This window comes from Cheilinus undulatus, linkage group 8 (genome assembly GCF_018320785.1).
Source record: "Cheilinus undulatus linkage group 8, ASM1832078v1, whole genome shotgun sequence".
NCBI lineage: Eukaryota > Metazoa > Chordata > Actinopteri > Labriformes > Labridae > Cheilinus > Cheilinus undulatus.
Window position 1 is genome coordinate 26,001,283 of NC_054872.1, and position 21,632 is coordinate 26,022,914.

Genomic DNA, 21,632 nt, shown 5'->3' on the forward strand with positions numbered 1-21,632 from the left:
CGGGGGTGTTAAATGATGGAAGAAGGCTGAACATAAGGCAAAAGCTGGTTCAGCTCCACACAGCTCCTGGTACCTGAAAGTTCAGGAGAAGGCTTGGGTTGATCAGATGTCAGTATCAGCGACCAATCATCCACCTCAGTCCCGACTGATGCTGAGAGTTGTTGCAGGAGCTGGAGAGTTTCATCTCCAGCTGTAAGAGCCAACAAATCACAGAGCAGCATATTGAATCATAGCTTTTTTTTTCTTTTTTTTTTTTTAGTAAGAGTACACCTGATACGAGGAATCCTTCATGGATTCACACACTTGGACATACCTCCGTCTAGGTTACGGGACAGCCTCTTGCTGGCAGAGCGAGTGAAGCGAGGGGCAGGGCGGTCAATCATAGCACTGGCCTGGCGGGTCTGGGCTTGTGTGCGCCCGCTGTACCGGAACTTAGATCCCAAGACGAGGAAGCGACGTGATGATGGGGGCTCTACTGTGGGAACCCTGTGGGGGAAAAATAATTTTAGAAGTTATAAACCCTTGTACTCAGTGTTCTAATACAGATTTAATCATAGGATTTTACATTCCCTAACAGTCGTCCTATTATGCAACAAGGTTAGGATCCAACTTGACCTTTATCTTATTAAGTAGAAACAACGTTTGGGGTTTAATTCTCGGGTCAGGACCACAGGCACATAGCTTTACCTCGCTGGTTAAACTGCCAGCGAGCCAATATAGGGCTTAAGCTGCAGAGACCAGTTAGCCAATTATCTCAGGGTTAGACAGAACCTGAGAATGACCTCTGCTGCAAAGCAGGAAGTGTCATTCACACTAAGGCGAGGACAACCAGGACATACCTGAAGAAGGTATGGTGTTCAACACAAACTTTCCACAGCTTCTTTGAGGCTTTGTAGTTTGGCAGTTTAAAGCCGATTGTGCTTTCATACTGTTCTTGCTGCAAGAAGAAAAAATAAAGTCACAGATTGATAAAATTACTCAATGACATTGGATGACATTTAATGTCATTGACCAATAAACACACAATAACATCCCAAAGCTGGGATGACAAAAAAAGTACAAACTCTGTAGATTCTCACAGATAATATATAAGGGTAAGCATTAAGAAACACTTCTGAAATAGTCAAATTGATTTTTAAAATTTAGTTTACTCTGATTGATGATCAAAGTTGTAAACTGTCAATGCACAGCCATAAACATTACAGTGTTTTATGGGTTTATATACTCGCAAAGCATTTTTCACCTTGTTGAAAAGAACAATATTGGACTTTAGTTTAACATTTAAGTTGCAAATAATGTGGTGCATTCAATATCTAATTGAACATTTTATGCATCAGTAACGAAGAGAAATCATTTCTTGTCACAATTCTCCATCCAGGCTAACAGGCAGAAGGTAAATCCTTGGAAAAACATTGGTAGACTGAATGTTGGTTTTGAATGTGGCAGAAAATTACGAGTCCAATTAAAATCTTAAGGAAATAATAACTGGATATAATATTTATTCAGATATACCTCTGATGGCCTGATCTTGATAAAGAAGCTGCTGCGTTTGTAGGAGATCTTGAGTACTTTCGGCCATGGGAAGCGGTTGATCCTCAGTTTGTCCTTGTAAACCATCAGACCACTAGAGCAAACCCCCAATGTGATGTCCACACCATCCAGATCCTGTAAGTATTTAAAAAGAAAATACAAATCACAGTGAGCAGTCATGATATTTAATGTTCCCCTGCAGTTACAACAAACAGACACTGGGAGGCAGACTTCCTCATAGTGTGAGGACATGGGATTTGAGGTCATGGAGTTTAAAAAATTATTAATCTCTTCTTTTTTCTGAAACTGGGCTGACATCAATTTTGTAATTAAAAATCTGGATGTAAATGGTATAATACAAGCGTGCTATTGAGCAGCAACAGAAGAAATTCAAAAATTCAAACAAAGTTGATAAATGAGCTGAGGAGACATTTTTTAAAATTCCAGTCAAACAATCCTCATCCAAACAGGCAATAAAATTCAAACAAAGCCAACCTTGGCCTGATGCAGGTCAACTCCATACATAGCGAGCTTCTTGGCATTTTCCAGAAACAACATGTCTGCTTGTGCTGGACTCATTGACCTGGGAAAACACAGATTACAGCGGTCTTTTCACAGATTTGTTCTATTGCAGGGATTATTTGAACACTCTTCAAATAATCTATGTAAACAAATTTAAGGCCAGGTTATTTATAGGTTGCATCTGCTGTCTTTTGCTTTGTTAAATTCACTCAAAAAGAAGAAAAGTATGCAGGTTTGTTAGCCTATTCTTCTTTGATTACCTGTATGTGCGATGCAGCTCCATCACCTTCTCCTCCAGCTCTTTGCTCTGTCCAGGAGCCAGGCTCAGATCCTTAACATAGTCTGGTCCATGCGTTTCTGGGTCGTACTCGCCAAGCTCTGACTGCGCTGTGTAGGAGCCCAGCAAAGACAGCGTGACAAAAGAACAGGGAAGAACACCACGCATGATGTCCTTCCTCAGCTGGAGACATAGAAAGTACCTGAAGAAAATGATAAATGAAAATCGTATCTCAGAATATAAGGTAAAATTGTTCTGCAACAACAGCTTTTTGGATGCTTTCGACAAGCTTAGCACAAAGAGGATAGATTACTGTTCAATAATGTCTTTTTACTGTTAAGGCATTCACCTGGTGAGGTCCTCTGTAAGCTGCGCGGGATCAGGGGGGTAGAACTTCACATTGAATGTAAACTCATAAACAGCACCTGGAACCTGTTTCCTGATCTCTTTGGTGGCTTCCAACCATGTCTGCAAAAAATAGAAATTACATATTCTTTCCAGCATTATGTGGAGTTTAGATTTCCATTAGCTGAAAATTTAAAAATCAGCCAACCTTGCTTGTTGGGGTCTCCCAGTTAGCGAGGCCAAAGTAATCTTTCTCCAGAAGGTTGACATGGTCGCACACCTTCATTATAAGCTCTTGGCCTTTAGCATGTTTCTACGGAGAAATAGACAAAAACAGGTAGCGATAAGTCTTCTTTATCACATAAAAGAGTCAGAGATGTTACTTAAGGTAACTTCTGGGGTCTCTTACATCCAGCTCACACTCAAACTGAGTGTCATCCAGTAAGGTGACTTTGCATTGCATGGTTTTCTGACGTTTGGAGCCTTTAGTATCTTCAGTCGTCTTCTCTGTCTTCTTCTCTTTCACAGGCTTTTCTTTCTTTGTCTCTTTTTTCTTTTCTCCCTTGGCTTCTTTCTCCTCTTCAGCTGGTTCCTCCTCTTGTTTCTCTTTGTCTCCCTCCTTCACTTCTTCCGCTGCTTCGGGCTCTTTCTTTTTCGCAGCTTCGTCCTTTTGCTCCCCTTGGGCTGGCTGCTAGAGACAACACATGGCATTTGCAAAGTATGTCAGCTACAGGTGGAAATAATGAAGGAGAAAGCAATAAAGACATTATTTTCGGATCTTTTTAAACTGCTGCTGATGTTGGTTCAGAGCAGCAAGGATCATATTGTTTCAGGCTCTCTGTTCAAACCAGCAGGGTTACTTTTGCTGAGCAAGCTAGTCCACATCATAAAATATTCATTACAAAAGGGAAAAAACATGTGTTCCTCTACTTCTGAAAATCTGCAGCATGAATTTGTGCACTTGACAGCTGTTTCTGACCTTTACCAGCAGCAGTCTTTGAGATTTTGTCCTTTACTTAGCCCATCTTTTGTGATTAAAAGAGAAATTTGACAATTGTCCTTTACACCTGACTTTTAGCCTAGCCTTCTGAAAAACAAAACAGACAATTAATCTAAGCACCTCTTAAGACCATTTACATGTTGCCAAATCTGTAAAAGACTCCTGATTAGAATAAAAGATTAATAAGGTAAAGATGATTTCTGTGAGTCTTTTTGGGCCTTTATTCGACAAGAGAGCCTCCCAACATGGGACAGCCACTCTACCAAACAAGCTAAACCTTTTCACCGAGTGTTTTCCTCTGCAGCACTGCTACTCTAAATGTGCGTGACTGTTTCTTGGCCTTGGAACGGATATTTCCTGAAATCTTGTTATCACACTGGCAACCAGCCGAGACTGTGGGAACTCCCTGCACCAGATCGAGAAAAAGTCTTGCAAATAATCCCTCGGGGAACAATCATTTGTTGTTTTGGACAGATTAAACAGACAACATATAAGGTTTTGATTAGTGAGATTTAAAGATGCTTGCAGGTGGATTTTGATACCCAAGGACAAAGTCGACCTCACCTTTGCCCCTGGTTTACTGTCTTTATGCTAAGCTAAGTTAATTGGCTGCAGACTGATGCTTTAAATCCCTGACATATACCTCTTGGATAAAGTATTTTTCAGTTTCACACTCACCTGTGTCTCAGCGCTGCTTATCGAGTGCTGATCGGGAGCCTGTTCAGCCTCTGGCTCAGTTTTAAGCTCAGGCTCTGGAGCAGCAATCGGTGCTTTTGTTTGCTCTTCACTTTGACCTTTTCCTTCCTTCTTTCCTTTATTCTTCCCTTTCTCCTTCTTCTTCCCTTTTTCTTCCTCCTTCTTCTGCTGCTGCTTTTCCTCTGTCTTTTCCTCTTCTTTTTCCTTTTCCTTTACCTCTTCTTTCACCTTTTCCTCTTCCTTTTTTTTAGACTCCTCTTTAGCCTTCTCCTCTTCTTTCTTTTTTGCCTTCTCCTCTTTTGTCTTCTCCTCCTCCTTCTTTTTGGCCTTTTCTTCCTCCTTCTTCTTCGCTTTTTCTGCCTCTCTTGCTTTTTCTTCTTCTTTCTTCTTCAGTTTTTCTGCCTCTCTTGCCTTCTCCTCCTCCTTCTTCTTTGCTTTCTCTTCTTCTTTCTTCTTTTGCTTCTCTTCTTCCTCTGCTTTCCTCCTTGCTTTTTCCTCCTCCTTCTTCTTTACCTTTTCCTCCTTTTCTTTCTTCTTTGTGACCTTCTTGTCAAGGTTTTCCCCTTCTTTACTCTCTTTCTTTTCAGTTTCTGGGCTCTTCTCTTTTACTTCAGCGGCCTCCTTCTTTTCTTCTTCTTTTGTCTCTGCCTTATCCTCCGCTTTTTCTACAGCTGGTTGTGCTTTTTCATCATCCTTTTTCACCTTTTCCTCCTCTTTTTTCTCCTCCTTTTTCTCCTCCTCCTGTTTCACTTTCTCCTCATCCTTCTTCTCTACTTTTTTCTTGGCTTCTTTCTTTTTCTTTTTACTGCCCTTCTTCTCAACTTTTTCCTCCTCTTTCTTTTTATCCTCCTTTTTATCTACTTTTTCTTCTTCTTTTTCTTTCTTCACTTCTTTTGCCTCTGCTTTTTCCTCTTCTCCATTGGCCTCATCCTCCTCACTTTTCACATTTTCCTCCTTCTCCTCTTCTGTCTTGGCAGTTTTTTCCTCTTTGTCTGCTTTTTCCTCCTTTGCTTTCTCTGCCTCAAACCCTTCTCCCTCGGAGCACTGTGAGCGGCGTTTGAGGAATGAGGAGAAGAGGCGAGAGAGGCCTTTGCCAGCAGAGGTCCGGGTACGAGGCTTCAGCTGCTCCTCCTCAGGGGAGGCAGCTACGTCAGTAGGACCAGGCTCAGAGGCCTGCTCCTGGGCCTTTTTGCTTGAAGGTTCCCCCTCTGGCTCAGAAGCCGCTGCCTCTGGTTTCTTCTCCGGTTCTGGTTCAGGCTCAGGCTCGGCGCCACTGGCCTTCTGCTTGCCCTCAGTGTCTGCCTCGCTCACCGCACTCGCCTCTGTTGTCATGGTAGCCACTGGGAAGGAGAACAGAAAGGAGTCAGAGATGGAGAAAGGTCACTGCGCTGCACTGTGTGTGACGGAGCAAGGGCTGCTATACTTGGAACGCAACAAATAAGATTAGGAGCAATGGAGTGTGTGTGGCAAACATTACACTAGACTTTGCTGTAAATGACAAACAAATGTCTTAGAAGGAATGAACTTAAATGGCACGGTACAGAGGACATACAGGTACATCTCAAAAAATTTGATTATCATGAAAAATAAAAAGTGAAACCCATATATTATATAGACTCATTACACATAGAGTGAAATATTTCAAGCCTTTATTTATTGAAATGTTGATGATTATGGCTTACAGATAATGAAAACCCAAAAGTCAGTGTCTCAGAAAATTAGAATATTACATAAGATCAAGAAAAAAGGTTATTTTAAACAGAATTGTCAGGCTTCTGAAAAGTATGTCCATTTCTGTGCACTCAATACTTGGTTGGGCCTCCTTTTGCATGAATTACTGCATCAGTGCGGCATGGCATGGAGGCGATCAGCCTGTGGCACTGCTCAGGTGTAATGGAAGCCCACGTTGCTTTGATAGCGGCCTTCAGGTTATCTGCATTTTTGGGTCTTGTGTCTCTCATCGTCCTCTTGACAATACCCCATAGATTCTCTATGGGGTTCAGGTCAGGCCAGTTTGCTGGCCGATCAAGCACAGTAACACCATGGTCATTGAACCAGCTTTTGGTACCTTTGGCAGTGTGGGCAGGTGCCAAGTCCTGCTGGAAAATGAAATCAGCATCTCCGTAAAGCTTGTCAGCAGAAGGAAGCATGAAGTGCTCTAAAAATTCCTGGTAGGTGGCTGCATTAACTGTGGACCAACACCAGCAGATGCCATGGCAGCCCAAATCATCACTGACTGTGGAAACTTCACACTGGACTTCATAGCAACGTGGATTCTGTGCCTCTCCACTCTTCCTCCAGACTCTGGGACCTTGATTTCCAAAACATGCAAAATTTACTTTCATCTGAAAAAAGGATTTTGGACCACTGAGCAACAGTCCAGTTCTTTTTCTCCACAGCCCAGGTAAGATGCCTCTGACGTTGTCTTTGGTTCAGGAGTGGCTTGATACGAAGTATGCGTCATTTGTAGCCCATGTCTAGGATTCGTCTGTGCCTAGTGGCTCTTGATGCGCTGACTCCAGCCTCAGTCCACTCCTTGTGAAGCTCCCCCAAATTCTTGAATGGATTTTCAAATCCTCTCAAGGCTGTGGTTATCCCTTATGCTGGTTAACCTTTTTCTACCACACTTTTTCATTCCATTCAACTTTCTATGAATATGCTTGGATACAGCACTCTGTGAACAACCAGCTTCCTTAGCAATGACCTTTTGTGGCTTACCCTACATGTGGAGGGTGTCAATCAGTCTTCTGGACATCTGTCAAGTCTGCAGTCTTCCCCATGATTGTGTAGCCTACTGACCCAGACTGAGAGACCATTTAAAGGCTCAGGAAACCTTTGCAGGTGTTTTGAGTTAATTAGCTGATTAGGGTGTGACACCATGACTTTCCAATATTGAACTTTTTCACAATATTCTTATTTTCTGAGACGCTGAATTTTGGCTTTTCATTACCTGTAAGCCATAATAGATAGATAGTCAGATAGTCGTTTATTGTCACTGCATTGTAAAAATGCAACGAAATTACATTTGGCAGTCTCCTCTGTACCAGCAAACACATTCGTCCAAGTGGTGGTTAGAAATACGCAGCCCCATCCTGATACCCCATCATCCATCCTGCTAGCAAGGGAGTGGGGATCCGGGAGAAAGATGGTCAGTATGACAGGTGTGTGTGGGGCCGCTCAATCATCAACAATTCTAGAAATAAAGGCTTGAAATATTTCACTCTATGTGTAATGACTTTATACAACATATGGGTTTCACTTTCTGAAATGAGTGAAAAAAAAAATATCGAACTTTTAAATGATATTCTAATTCTTTGAGATGTACCTGTACTACATACTATAACAGTAGATTTTATTGCAATTTTTAATTCAATAAAATTATGGAAATAGCTAGAGCGGTGATTCTCAACTGGTGGGTTGGGACTCAAAAGTGGGTCGCAAAGCTCTTTCTAGTGGGTCGCGAATGTGTGCCAGGGAAAAAAAAAAGTGACAAAAATTCCATCTACAGAAGCCCTGAGTGGACATCCAGTAATTTCATACATGCATTTTTTGTTAGGTTTTCATGTGAATCAGAGTAAAATTCTGTATTTTTCTCAAGACTTCTACCAATTTGTCTCCCTTTTGTTGGGAAATAAAGCTGGTTTACCCAAAATAACAAGGAAATTCTTTGAGAAATTACCAAACTTCCATGTTATCTGGGGAAAATGGAGTGAAATAAGACGTATGCATGCAAATCCTTCTGTAATGAAGTGCTTTTTTAACGTTCTTCTTTTGTCCCGTCACTTTGTTCAATGTTTTTCTACTTAGGGTCCAAATAACAACATTTTTGGAGTGTTCTTTTGTCTTCATGGTGTAATGGTTGCCTAGAATACTGATTAAATAACATTCATGAAATAAATGTTTTTTTTTTTTTTTGGGGGGGGGTGTCATGACTTCTCTTAAGGAGGAGGTGGTGGGTTCTGATGCTTGACCAGTTGAGAACCACTGAGCTCGAGGATAGAAGTCATGGGACAAAAATGTTTAATTTTGTTCAATCAACTCACTGAAACGCAAGTTGAATATGGATTTTTTTTCTGGTGCTGGTCTATTAGTCGATATTCAATTTCAGTTTCAACTTCGGCTTCCAATGGTCAAGATTAAGATTAAACCTTGGAAGTCCACGATCACACCTGCTCTTCAGACGCTTTTTTGTCACGTGATAGCATGAAAACAAAGCAGTGTTTTTGCATTGCAATCACTTTGTGTGGAAAGTGCTCTCCTTGTTTGATGCCAATAGGTCAATTACAACAGAAAATCTGATTGTTTGAATTTGTTATGAAAATTAATTTTACACATTCTGAATAAACACAAGATACTTGTGCCTTATAAAGATAATCCCTACTCCATTACTATTTGCCTCCACAAGTCAACCATGCAGATCGATGGGTAGTAAGAAACCTGCTCTTCACCAGGGTTGGCAAGTGGGAACCCTCCTTCGTCAGTGTTTCGTCCAGTTAGTCCCACAAAACCCCTAGAGGGCTGAAAAGTGCTCTCCAGCATCCCTGAGCCACCCCCCACTCCATGCCAGCTCTAACCACCCACCATGCCAACACAGAGACATCATCTTACCTATCGTACCACATCGCCCACACAGGCTCAACAGCACGCCACTGTCAACAGGCCCAGGCTCCGTACATGCAAGCTCCAGGTAGTGACAGTGCTGATACTACCTTCCTTAACACCACTCATGATTACAGTGCAACAGTTATAGTACAAACATTACACATAACTAAGAGTTTAAAAAAAAAAAAGGGAAAAATGAGACAGATTAGAGAGAGAGAGAGAGAGAGAGAGAGAGAGAGAGAGAGAGAGAGAGAGCAAGCTTAGCAATAGGGTGGGGGAGGCAGAGCTAAGGGTGTGGTACCCTGTCGTGGGCTAACACAGACCCCTGCCTGGAGTGGCCTTTGCCCCCCCCCCCATTTCATGAGCGAAGAGAGAGAAGAGAAGAGAAACTAATGGACAGAGAAGTTAAGGGGTTTCGTCAACCTTAATTTTTGCCCCAGCTGGCATTACTCCTCCTCATCCAAATCTACTGTATGGCCTGAGATGTGTCATCTGACATCTCCTTAACTGTCTTTCGCAAATTCTGTTCTTGCACTCCAAGCTCTCTAAGTAATGAAACAGGTGATCTCGCTACAAGCCCTCTACATCCCACTTCTACTGGATGAGTCCTAACTTTCCATCCTCACTTTCAGCTTCTGCTCCTAAATCTGCATATCTCAGCTCACACATGACGTAAAAAAAGGTGTAAATTTCATAAAGTTGAAAAAAAATGGCAGTACACATGAGCATGGTACACATTTGATGAGGGGTCAAAAGAAAGGTGTTAAAACCGCGAAAATAGTCTGTGAGCTTCTAAGGGTTAAACAACAAAAAGAAAATGTTTCAATGTTTTTGTTCTACTTTTGCAATGAGGATAAAACCTCAATACTTAAAAACATGGTAAATTTATTTTTAATTATTCATAATATCTTTCATAGGATCATTATTTCAAACTTATTCTATTTATTGCTAATTTTTCCAATGAATGTTTAAGTTCAATAAATGCATTAATGTAGATGTGTTTGATCATCATGATCTTGACATCAACTGAGATGATTATGATGACCATGTTGGCCGAAATCAAGGGCTTTTGTTTCAAATATTAAATAAGTTATACATATATATGCAGATTCGTTTTCATAAGATTTATTTTTATTTTTCTATTACTTACAGGATAGGATAGTTGAAAGTAACAAAAATTGGAGAGAGAGAGAACGTGTGGGGAACAACATGCAGGAAAGGCCTGACCAGAATCTGAGCTGACCACTTGAAGGACATCTGCTGTACATGGGTTAGTGAACATGCCCGCTAAGCTATCTGTGCCCTGTAAATATGGTATTTAAAACATTTATTTAACAAAACATGCACTTTTGAGGAATGTAGGACAATATTATTGTGAATTTTTTAGGGCTGTAAAGATTAATTGCATTAATTATGATTAACTAAAATAAAATAAGGCAAACTGTTTGCATGCTTCACTATTCTTACTTAATGTCCAATCAAAAGCCACCTACTATGGGCATTCTTACAACACATAACTCAAATTGCTGCTTTAAGTTATTGTTAGCTGCCTACTCTGAGCAGCATGAATGAGATTTACTCCATGAAACAACCAACCAGCCAACTGCCACCCACAGATTATAAACACACATACTCGAAGCACACATACACAAACATCACTTCATCACACAATAGCCCTCCTTGTTGAAGTGTGTGTCTGTGTCTACATTAGGGTGAGCTCACAACACAGACTATCACAGGCTCATTAAATCCCACTGAGACAAAGGATGCATTCTGTACTGAAGCTTCATATTAGGACTGCCTGCCCTGGATCATCATCAACAAGAATTTACTGTCTCTTCATCTCACCCACACCCACCATCCACAGGTCAGCTCAGGCACTACTACTGGGCAGTGTAGTCATATATATGACATGAAAAAATGCTGCATTTTTCATTAATAGTTCATGTTAGATAAGCAGGATACACAAGGAAATGGGCAGATTTGTGGCAATGTAAGAATTATTGGAATTTCAGAGGGAAAGGATGATGAAACCTTATTTGTGTAGGGCTTACTAGACCAAAAGAGTTTTGATAAACCATACCTTAAAAAAATCCTATTTGGCCCAGAGAGAACATTTGGCAGGTTGGTGTATCGGCTGATAAAAGCGTATCAGAAACATGAATATCTGCTTGTCTGTGAGTATGAAAAATGTGTTAGTTATGGTTCTTTTGAATCATATAGAAAACAGGCTTAACCCTTTGACTGCCACACTAAGAAATCCATTTGAAAATGTAATGTAAAGCTGTTTCAGTTGTTGTCATTAAAATATGTTTGCATAAAAATATACGTCTATGTGATTAAAATCCAGCAGTGATTTGTCAATATTAAAAATACAGTGACAGAAGACTTGTCACTGTCAAGTTTTATGCAAAAATGTGCATCAAATCAGGGCCATGGTAGGAAAGAGATGTAAACATATGTGTTTTGTGATGTAGGATCTTAATGATTTTGGAAAAATATCTTACTTCGACTATTTTGATTCATATTGCAAATATAATGTGAATTGCTGTATTGAAGGGAATCATTATCTTTATGTCATTCTTCTTTTTGATAAGAAAAATGTACAGAAAATAAGGAAAGTAAGACCTTTTGCATACTATTCTAGAAAGAAACTTGCATGTTTGCATGATATGTGGAGCATAAAATCTCTGCTGCAAAAAAATATCAACTAGTAAAATTGAGGACTGCCATTTTGTGAATTAGTCTAAATTTTGACCGATTGCCCAGACTTATTATGACACATCCTTAATTTATAAAAGAACAAGCAGCAAATATTTTGAGGAATCTCCTTCCGAAATTTGGTCAAGCAAGTAAAAAACATGCACTGATGTGATTTACAGTCACGGTTCAGAGGCATTGGAGTCCAGTGACCACAGCTCTGATTCCCTGGTGTGGCAGCAGCAGTGAGAGGACAGATCTGGTATATTTATAAACTTCTAACCAGCTGATTAAATCACACAATTGACTGAAATACACCACACATATTATGCAATCACGCCACACCTCCTGTAAGGGAGCCTCATCAGTTACACTCGCTCTCATTGAGTACAATAACTGATTGCAATTTGACTCATTTGCATCCAGTCTAGAGCGGGCCGCCCTGTCTAATTGGGGACTAATGTGCCGGTGTTTGTCTCTTCCATATGTAGTTTAAGTCGCTGGGTGGGGGAGGGGAAATGCTAGACAAGCAGACAGGCAGGCAGGCCAATCTTCCAGATGTACCAGGCCGCCCCAAAAGGGTGCAGCTCGGCCCTCTATACCATACACTTCCTACTGTCAGTGCAGGACAGCAGGAGGGGAGGAGGAGGGGTATGCACACAGACAAAATCCTCTTTAGCCCTCCCATTGTTTGTGTCCAGTGACCAATAACTGTGCCGCACACTATAACTAATCCTGCCCTACCCTTCCCCCAACAAGACCCCCCATAGGCATATTCCCTAGGTCACCACACAAACACCCACACACACTTTTGCACAAACACACACTGGTATGCATCATTGCTCACGGGCTCCTCTGGGTCTTTTAATGCTCTGTCATCTCAATTGTGATTGTCAGGAAACAGACATGCTCCTAATGGACCAGCTGAGCTTGTGTCTGCTGCCTCCTCCATTTTGTGTTGCCTCTCTAACATCTCTGCTATCGGCCAGCTGAGCAGGACCAACCTGCATCGTGACTGATTGAGATAGTGACAGCTATGGTGCCGGGTCTCTCAATAAAGTATCAGTCTCCCATAACACGAGCTGTATTTCTTTTCTTGGGTGTTGAGATAATTAGATGAAATATTGCTGCGCTGTAAAAAAAAAAAAAAAAAAGGAAACCTGCCCTGGATCCTACATAATTAGAGTCGCTAATGAGCTAAATTATAGATGAAGTAGGCCACCCTCTAGCAAAGAGAGGCAGGATCAGGTGCAAACAGCAGGCTTTGAGTTAAATAAGGGTCTTATTTAGAGTTGATGTGACTTTTAATTGAATTTAATGTTCCAAGAGGAAAATATTTTGAAAAATTGCCCAGTAAACTCCACTCTTTAAAGAGCATGATTTAATTTTGACATGAGAAGCACAAGATATGCTTTTGGTTGAATTTCAGTATCACAAAGACATGGCTAACATTAATTATTCTCTTATAAATCACTAAAAAACTTTGCATGTATGATAACCTGATGACTGATGCTAACCCTTAAACTCAGCGTTAATCTGACTCTCCAGTTTGTCTAGACACCACAGCCTCTGCATTATGTCCTGTGATGCTGAGGTGCGTGCTCACAGGTGTTTATTGGTGTAATGAAATAAGACAGGATGGCTGAATGGGGAAGGAACTTGCAGGAGAGGACGAGGAGGTAAGGTGTATAAATAGCAACGTGCGCTCAGGATGCAGGCTCTCATTAGTTAGACTTTACAGACGAGCTCACATCTATTTCTGTTCCCAGTGTGCTGCACACAACACGCATATGCACATGTGCATGCTTGTGTGGACAGCAGCAGATGCACACATTACTAGCATGATAACATAAGGCAGAAGAGAGAGATTTATTTTGCCGTGTGTGAATCATATGTACCCTGTGTACCTCCACCGACGGCACGTTACGTGAGGTCTAAAACAAAACTATTGTGTAGGAATACTAGGAGGAAAAGAAAGCATGTTTCCTGGGTACTGAGAGTAGGCTTAAGGAATTAGAAGGAGTTTAGAGTTAATCAGCCCCCAAGTGACCAAGTGAGATTATCTCCATCTATCTACCTGCCTACAGTATCCATCTCACTGTCTCCCTCCGCTCTGATTCTCCCTCTCTGTTTCTCAGTCGGGTGTGCGTGTCTCTGCGTGTGTGGGAGGGAGAGAAAAGCTGGCAGAAGCGCAGTGGCGATCAGCTGTGCTGATTCATGGCTTTATGTGAAGCCCCACCTACCTGGCTGAAAATCAACAGAAATGAACTGAAGGCCAAGATATCAGTCCTCTGGCCACATGGTGGCTCCTATTAACCTCTCTAAGTAAACACAGACACACATGCCAACGTACACGCTAACACGTGCCTCACAGAAATGTTCGTATGTTCTGTTGGTGCACACAAGCCTGCCCAGCAACATCGTGGTTATAAGCTCTGATTGGGCGGCCGCTGAATATCTTAACGAATATAGTCAGCATTAGGCAATTTTCAAATATCGATTAAGCTGCTAATTATTTTTAGTGTTGACTCATTCATAATCTAATACATGAAATTTAAAAAGGAAAAATGCTAATTCCTTGAATCCAAAGCAGCATCTTTAAATTGAAGTCTGAAACAATCCCACTCAAAGCATCAAATCTTCACATTTAAAAGCAAAAAAAAAAACTAAATTCAATTTATTAAGGTCTTATGTATGAATTTAGTGTATTTAATTGGCTTCCAGGTAGTCAAGACATGGTAGCTACTACTCTAACTGAAATAAACACAATCTTTTATTACACTAGTCGGCAATACATTTTCTTTCTGACTAATATGCTGATCGATCATTACAACGTCAGTCAAAGTTAGCACATTAAACTATCCTGAGATGCTGACTAACTAATCATTGCTTCTGTAACAAATACAGGTTTTTTATGTTCTGGGGGTAGCTAAACAGAGAGATTTCTGCTGTTAAGGTTTATTTTAGCCTTGTCCTCTGGGTAAACCTCTCTCAAACCCAATCCTAAACTAATCAATACTCACAGATGGTGTGTGAACCTGATGCTGTAACATGAACCAACATGGGAAAAGAATGAAGTAGTCTGATTGATTTACTGCGGTTTCTCTAAAAGCTACTCTAAATCCATTTTAAACATCACCTTTGCCATTCTAAGACTGATGTATCTGTGCTGTAAGTGCACATTACTGCTGTAGCATCCTCTTGAGATGTGCAAATAAAAAAATCCAGATGATCAGACCATTAAGTTAAAAGGAGGAATCTGGACTATATCTTAAATACCTGATAAAATATTTCTTATAGTTTGATGTGATAATTATTTGCACATGTAAAGCTGATGTATGTGAGTAGTTTGTTAGTGAGTCAGAACCAAACATAGTTTCATTCATAAAGACAAGGGAAAGCACTGTGTACTGTATATGGAGTCTGCTTCTTGTTTAGTTGTGCTCACACAACAGAGTAGTAGTCTAACTGCACGAATGCATCATAACTCCCAAAAGAGGATTAACACCAGCAATCTTCTGGGACCTTGTTGACCTCACTCTCACACAGCAGATCCAAAAACATCCTCCAGCATCACTTCTGTGTCCACAACACTGCTGATTCAGCAATACTCCAGGAGACTCCGAGCACTGGAATCTCTTCATATTGTGACCTGTGTTTACATCTGCTGCTCATGTAAGCACTTGGCAGTCTCACTGCATTAACACAGCCTCTGTCTCTGCCTCGTCCTCTCTATGTCACATCTGCAGCACTCCATAAAAGATTATCTGACTATATATATCCAGAGCTATCATCAATGGAGATGAGGCTTATTGGATGAGTTTCTCCTTAGTGCAGGAGTGTGCGCATGGTCACACATTCACATATGCTGCCCTCTAAAGATGGATATTTTTAACCCATGCTTTCCTCTTGGGGGTAAAAGCAAGTCATGTCGAGCAGAAAATGAAATCTATGGTGGAGGCATCTCTAAAACAGCACGGGAAATACAACATCTGTACATCTGAGCGGACATGCTCTTGGAAACAGCTTCAAGGCACCTCACAGAGAGGCAATGAGACCAACAACATCCTGGCATCAGTCGTGAGGGACAATTTATGTTTCACATGTGATTTAAAGAAGAAAATGTGATGAAATGCCACCTTCAGTCATCTAAATCATAATAGAGGAATTTTATGAATAACTAACACTATAAAACATCTAGTGTATTCATAAAGTTGAGCCATAATATCATGATCATTCTTAAAATGTTGTAAACATCACATTAGATCCCGTGTCTTAAAACGAAAGTATGCTTTATTAAAATGCAATTTCTCTGAAATGTAAATGCGCCCTGATTTGATCAAAGCATGCATGCCCATTCATTTTCACAAAAACAACTCACACATGTAGACAACACGTCGCTGCTCCCGTTCACACGGACCACTTTTGATTTATAGGGATGAGAGCTACTGATCATTTTATCGGGCAAAATAGGCTTTAAAAATCCAGTCGATCCAGAAATATGATTTGTAATATCGCACCATTATCTCGCTTAAAATTGGTCACATTTTAAACTTTTTCCCAGTCAATTCTGACACAGTTACAATCTACATCGGTCCTGCGTGCCAGGGTATTTAAACAATCTGAATATAAAAATGGCGCCGAATGTACCACAAAACAAATAAACACTAACACATCTCCAGCGCGCGAGAATTATCAATCTTAAATATGGCTTACCTACTCTAGGATTGGCATCAATGGGAAGGAAAACAGCATAAAATCCGATAAAATCCTATATCCCGCACGCTTAGAGGAGAAACAATGTTGCGGAGCGACACATGCTTTGTTGTGCTCCTGAAGGTGTCCGATGCTCGTAAATGGGTGGAGTCTCACAACGAGGCTCGGACTTGAGTTGACCAACGGAGCAGCGCGAGCACGCCTCACGACCGCATGTCGAGGTGAAGGAGAGGGAAACAACTTCTATTTAATACTGGACTGTTACGATACCATTTTACACTGCTATTGTGAACATTCTCCTTGAAAGGGGACCGTGTTTACCTTTTCTTTATTTTAAATCACAGCCAGCCACAATGTTGGTACAATAGCCTCAATACAAATCACAGGCATGGAGAGGGCCGGCTAGAGAGTGCAATCATTAACACAGTACAATGTCCAGAAACTGGAGGGAGGCACAGCAATACTCCTCACTGTGCTGCCCTGTCTTTTCAGGCACCAACGTGATTCATTCAAGAGCACAGTGTGAGATCAGTTGAGATGGAGAGAAAATAAGAAGTAAAGTTTCAAGATTTTTACAGGTGAACCAAGGGAAATCACTGCCCAAACATCAGATTAATTCTCAACTACATTATCTTCAGAAATTCAAAAACAAACCAGCACACATGTGCGCCTAAAAAAGTGCAAAACATGTATACACAAGCTGTCTTTAAGGACTCCTGCATAGTCCCCACCCATCTGCCTGACCCCATTAGGGCCATACGGCTCATAGGCAGCAGAGGGGGGACGTAAAGGGGTTCATTATTCTCCCAGCCACATGGGAGAAGAGGAACCACTACCTTTGTCTCTGGCATGTTTGGCATTTCTAACCAATTTATTTGCTATTTTTGTAGATATAAAGTCTTACCAGTTAAAAGGTGACTTCTTAAAGCTTGTCAGAAAGTCCAAATGAGGCGTCAAAAAGCACAGGCAATAACAAGCAGAACATTCTAGCATGCACGGAAACAGCAGATAATCATGCTTTTTTTCTGTAGACTTTGATCAGTGGTGACACACAAGCAGGGCTGCAACGCACAGCCCAGCATTGTTAAACATTTACAGTAACATGACGGAGGAATCCCAGTCAGGTAAAATATGGAGCCTTCTGATATAGTTCTGTTTGTGCTTTAGTTTGAGCGTGAAAAAGAGATAAGGCACACAAACAAAGACTTCATGAACTCCTCATGTTGCCTTCAGTTGCTTAGGAACCCTGCCCTGCCCAAGGAGCAGGTGTTGAGCTGGACCCAGGAGAGGGAGGAGAGACAGAAAAGAGAGGGGAGGAGATGAGGAGCAGCAGCACTCGCAGACCCATGGTCCCCTGAGACAGTGACAGACTGGAACCACAGACTCAGAGACGAGGCCACTCACACACATCAGACACACCCAAAACACTGACGCACACGTTCTGTTTTTTCCCTCTCCTCCTCATTTGTTCAAAAGCGCGGGCAAACACGCACACATGCTGCTGCAGTGCATTACTCCAGCTGAGTGCATGGGGGTTATGTTTGTTTGGAACATCTTTATCCCTCTCTGGCTCCATCACTCAGGGATTACATAATGTCCCATACCACTTCCACCCAATTCATCTCTCTGTGACTTTCAGCACTGCATCTGGGTACGCATCACACAACACGCCGCCTTCCCGCCAGGATCTTATGTAAAACAACTTGTGCAGCTTGGAAAAAAAGGGGCTTTAAATATGAATTTTGCGTGCAGTGTGCATGTGACGGAGGCAAGCATGCAGGGGTTTTATTTGTGCTTTGAGCTTAGCCCTCAAGAGCACTGACGGGATAGATGGTAACAGTGCATCAATATTCATACTGCACCATTATGTTATAAAGAATTTATAAACCAGGATTGTTCCATGTTCCTGCCCTTCTGCCTGCAGACATGTCGCCTGACTTTGTTGTTTTACGCTTCATTTTAATTCCTACCTTCATCTTCAGAGTTTGAAACACAAAAATTGCGATATCTTTGACGTGAGGGTGAGTTAGTCTGAAGAAAGCTCATCCTGTGCTTTTACACAATGTAGAGAAAGGCACATCTTCCAAAAAATGTTTAATATGGGTTTTTTTGCAGCCACATAAACTGTCAGTGACATTTGCATGCAGATGTGATGTGAAGCAATGAGCCATTTTGCAAATACAATGCTTATGTTCATATGCATGTGCTTTAATGTTGTGAAATCTCTTAAAAACACCCCATATAAGCCCCGGAGCTCACAGTACTTTGAACAGATTGTGGTGGACATTCTAGGCCACCTAAGTACATGCTACATTGAATTTGATCATCTGCTGCTACAGTAAGAGGCCATGTTTTTTAGTTAACACTGCCACCTGGTGAAGAGGAGGCAGATGTGCAAGATTTTCACATGGACGTTACACTGGACTGAGCAGCCAGTATTACATGACTGACATAACTAAAAATATATTAAAATGAAAAAACTGCACTTATTTGGAGGTTTTACATCTTCTTTACACTGACACTTTCCATGGACAAATGTGTGCTGTAAGTTTTAGGATTAAAACTCACTTGTACAAGATAAAGTAAACATTAATTATTTTGCTGTAAGAGAGAAGGGAATCCCCACCATCACTAATCTTGCTTAACACAGTGCTGTAATGCATGCTGGGAGCATGTGTTCATGAGAGATAAAGATGTGTTTGCGCCCAGATCCCTGAGGGCGACACAGTTGAACCACCCCTCCCAAAACAGGGCCTGATGTGGACGTCAGCAGATCCAACAGCAGTGTTCATCACTTTAGCTCTTTTTTGGATTCCTTTACTCTCTGTAGCTCATATCGGTCTGATTCTTAATGTTACAAAAGCATGATACATTTTTTAAATTAATCTATTTATAATTTAATAATTTCTAGACTGATTATCACCTAAATCTAGTAGTAATTTCATGGGTTACTGTTTATTTTAAAATGTATTTTCTATAAATACCCTCCTTATCTCAAACAATACCTGACCCCATATAGATCCCAGTATAACCTCCGCCACACTTTGTTCCAAGAATACATAAAGAACTTGGACAATATGCCTTTCAATATTAAGCCCCCTCTGCCTGGAATCTGCCCATTTCACTTAGATCAGTTTCTTCTCTTCATCTGTTTAACAACTGTTTAGCAAATCTCTCTTTACTCATCTACAAATGCCCTGCGACTGCTTTTAGTTTTGCAGTAGCTGTTGTGTGAAGTCATTATTGCTGTTGTGATTTATTTCAAATGTATATGCTAGCACACATGTGTGTTGCTACATTATTATGGGTTAGTGTAGTTCTAGACTTACTGCATACAAATACTGTACTTATACCTGTATCTTTAAGTGGGGTGGTGGGTGAGGGAGTAGTTAGGCTGGGAGAGCTTTTTCTGTATGTCTGTACAGCAAAGTTTTCTGTAATGTTCTGTAATGTCTGTATTGTATTTTTCTCATAATGCCCTGCAATGTCCATGTTATAATGTTTCTCTTAATGTTTTTAATGCCTGTATTGTACTGTTTGTGTTGTAATGCTCCTGTCCTGTCTGTATATTTGTGTGGGACCCCCTTGAAAACAAGATGATTCATCTCAAGCGGCTATCCCTTCAGTAAATTTCAAATGTGATAAAGTGCAGTTACATTTCAGTCAGTGATTTGAAGAGACAGTGTAAGAAATAGTGACTGTTTCACTTTAAAATTAGAGGGAAATGCGGTACAAAGCAGCCAATACATGCGTGCAGGAGACTCAGAAAGAGTCTGAACCGAGGTCTCAGGTGAAAAGCCATGTCAGGAAGACGCTGCAACAAATTAATATTTAATAGTCTCTGCAAAGACTGATGAGCTCTGACGTCAGTGCATAAATATAAATGAAAAGCTCCTCTGCAGCTGAGAGAAGGGCTATTTAAACACTTTGTATTACATCTTAATCATATTGTGCTGCATTGAATGGGAGTCATTTCAAAATACAGTGTTAATCTGATAATGTGAAATATTTTCTGTGCAACAACTTAATGCAATACCCTTAATATAGGCCATATGAGCTTTGCGTAATCTGCTCCTTACTACAACAGACTTTTAAACAGTGGAATTGGTTAATGATACTCACATCAAATCCAGGTAGAGGATCAGTGCAGGTGGCGCAGACAATCCCAAACAGCGTGGCCAAGGCAGCAAAGGCAAAAAGGAGTGAGTTAGTATAAGGCACTTATTTTATTTACCTGAAAGGACACAGGATAGCCTACTAAAAAATAGCTGATACAATCAAAATTAGGCTAGTGAACTTAAAAAGTGACAGCACCCATAATAGACATGCTAGTACAGAAGAAAACTATATTTATATAACATAATAATGAAAAAATACAGAGGTAGCCTGAGCACTAACCTAGGCCTTAAATACATCATAAAAGGGGTTATAATCCATAGGGTTAGCAGCCTTTGGGACTTAACATAATATCTTATAGGTCCAACATGACTCCAAAAATAGATATTTTACTCTAGAATTATTCTTTAAAAAGCAGCTTAAGAAACATAATAGTGCGTATAATAATATAAAAAAAATAGAAAAAGTGTTTAGCTTAGACTTTTTTTTCCTAAAAAAATGTGTTTGATATTTAAGGATTTCAAGTATTTGAGGCCCAGCAGAGTGCACGAGAAAGAAATTACGAAGCTTTTGATACATTACTTATAATTTCTGTCGTTTAACTAACCACAATTCATTTCGGTGTCGTGTTTCTTATTTTAAATGTAGGCTAGCAGCATAAACATCCCTGACCTCTTCTTGTTTAATCCCTCTAATACGGTGTAGTGAACTCTAAACGAACTGCCGCCGCCGCCGCTGTGACGAAACTGGAAATGTAAAAGCTCGCAGCAATAAAAGTGTGCAATATAAACAAGACAACAGTGTGTGAGAGGGCAAGTCTTACCTGAGCATACAGACGTATCCTCTGTTTGCTTCCTCCACCTTTAGCTAGGTGCCATAATTCCGGTGTTTCCCTTCAGAACAAGTTGGAGTCTATCGATCAGGTTTCCACAGAGAGGCGGTGTCGCAGCAATGACGAAGCACTAAAAGTCGAGTTGGGAGGAGATCAGAGGTTGAAGCGTTTCTTTAAAAGAAAAAAAAAAGACCCCACAGATGATCAGCCACTTTTAGGCTGAGATATGTTGTTAGCCACAAGGAAACAAAATCAAAATGTTTTCTCAAGCCAAGGGTTATTTTCTGTTCACCTTC

General features: G+C 40.8%; 2 protein-coding genes across 13 annotated transcripts in view; both read right to left on the minus strand.

Moving 5' to 3' along the window:
* Positions 1 to 4,583, minus strand: part of LOC121513033 — a 29,911-nt gene extending 25,328 nt beyond the window's left edge. For 10 of the 12 annotated variants that reach the window (XM_041792507.1, XM_041792508.1, XM_041792516.1 and 7 more), the window contains exons 1-9: positions 3,084 to 3,276; positions 2,883 to 2,987; positions 2,679 to 2,797; positions 2,313 to 2,531; positions 2,026 to 2,113; positions 1,513 to 1,665; positions 840 to 937; positions 314 to 486; positions 74 to 190 (exon numbers count right to left, since the gene is read on the minus strand). In XM_041792507.1, the coding sequence (XP_041648441.1) occupies positions 74 to 190; positions 314 to 486; positions 840 to 937; positions 1,513 to 1,665; positions 2,026 to 2,113; positions 2,313 to 2,531; positions 2,679 to 2,797; positions 2,883 to 2,987; positions 3,084 to 3,137 (1,126 nt within the window). In that variant the 5' untranslated portion in view covers positions 3,138 to 3,276. Of the gene's footprint in view, positions 1 to 73; positions 191 to 313; positions 487 to 839; positions 938 to 1,512; positions 1,666 to 2,025; positions 2,114 to 2,312; positions 2,532 to 2,678; positions 2,798 to 2,882; positions 2,988 to 3,083; positions 3,366 to 4,352 lie in introns of those variants that run through there. The other 2 variants (XM_041792515.1, XM_041792514.1) reach the window with 2 other exon arrangements.
* On the minus strand, positions 3,296 to 21,259 carry LOC121513526 (vicilin-like seed storage protein At2g18540). The gene is made up of 4 exons (XM_041793327.1): positions 20,511 to 21,259; positions 20,136 to 20,202; positions 4,792 to 5,710; positions 3,296 to 3,365 (listed from the first exon to the last, which is right to left on the minus strand). Exons 2-4 carry the CDS (start codon positions 20,188 to 20,190, stop codon positions 3,296 to 3,298), a joined length of 1,044 nt encoding a protein of 347 aa, XP_041649261.1. The 5' UTR covers positions 20,191 to 20,202; positions 20,511 to 21,259.
* Positions 21,260 to 21,632: the final 373 nt, after the last annotated feature.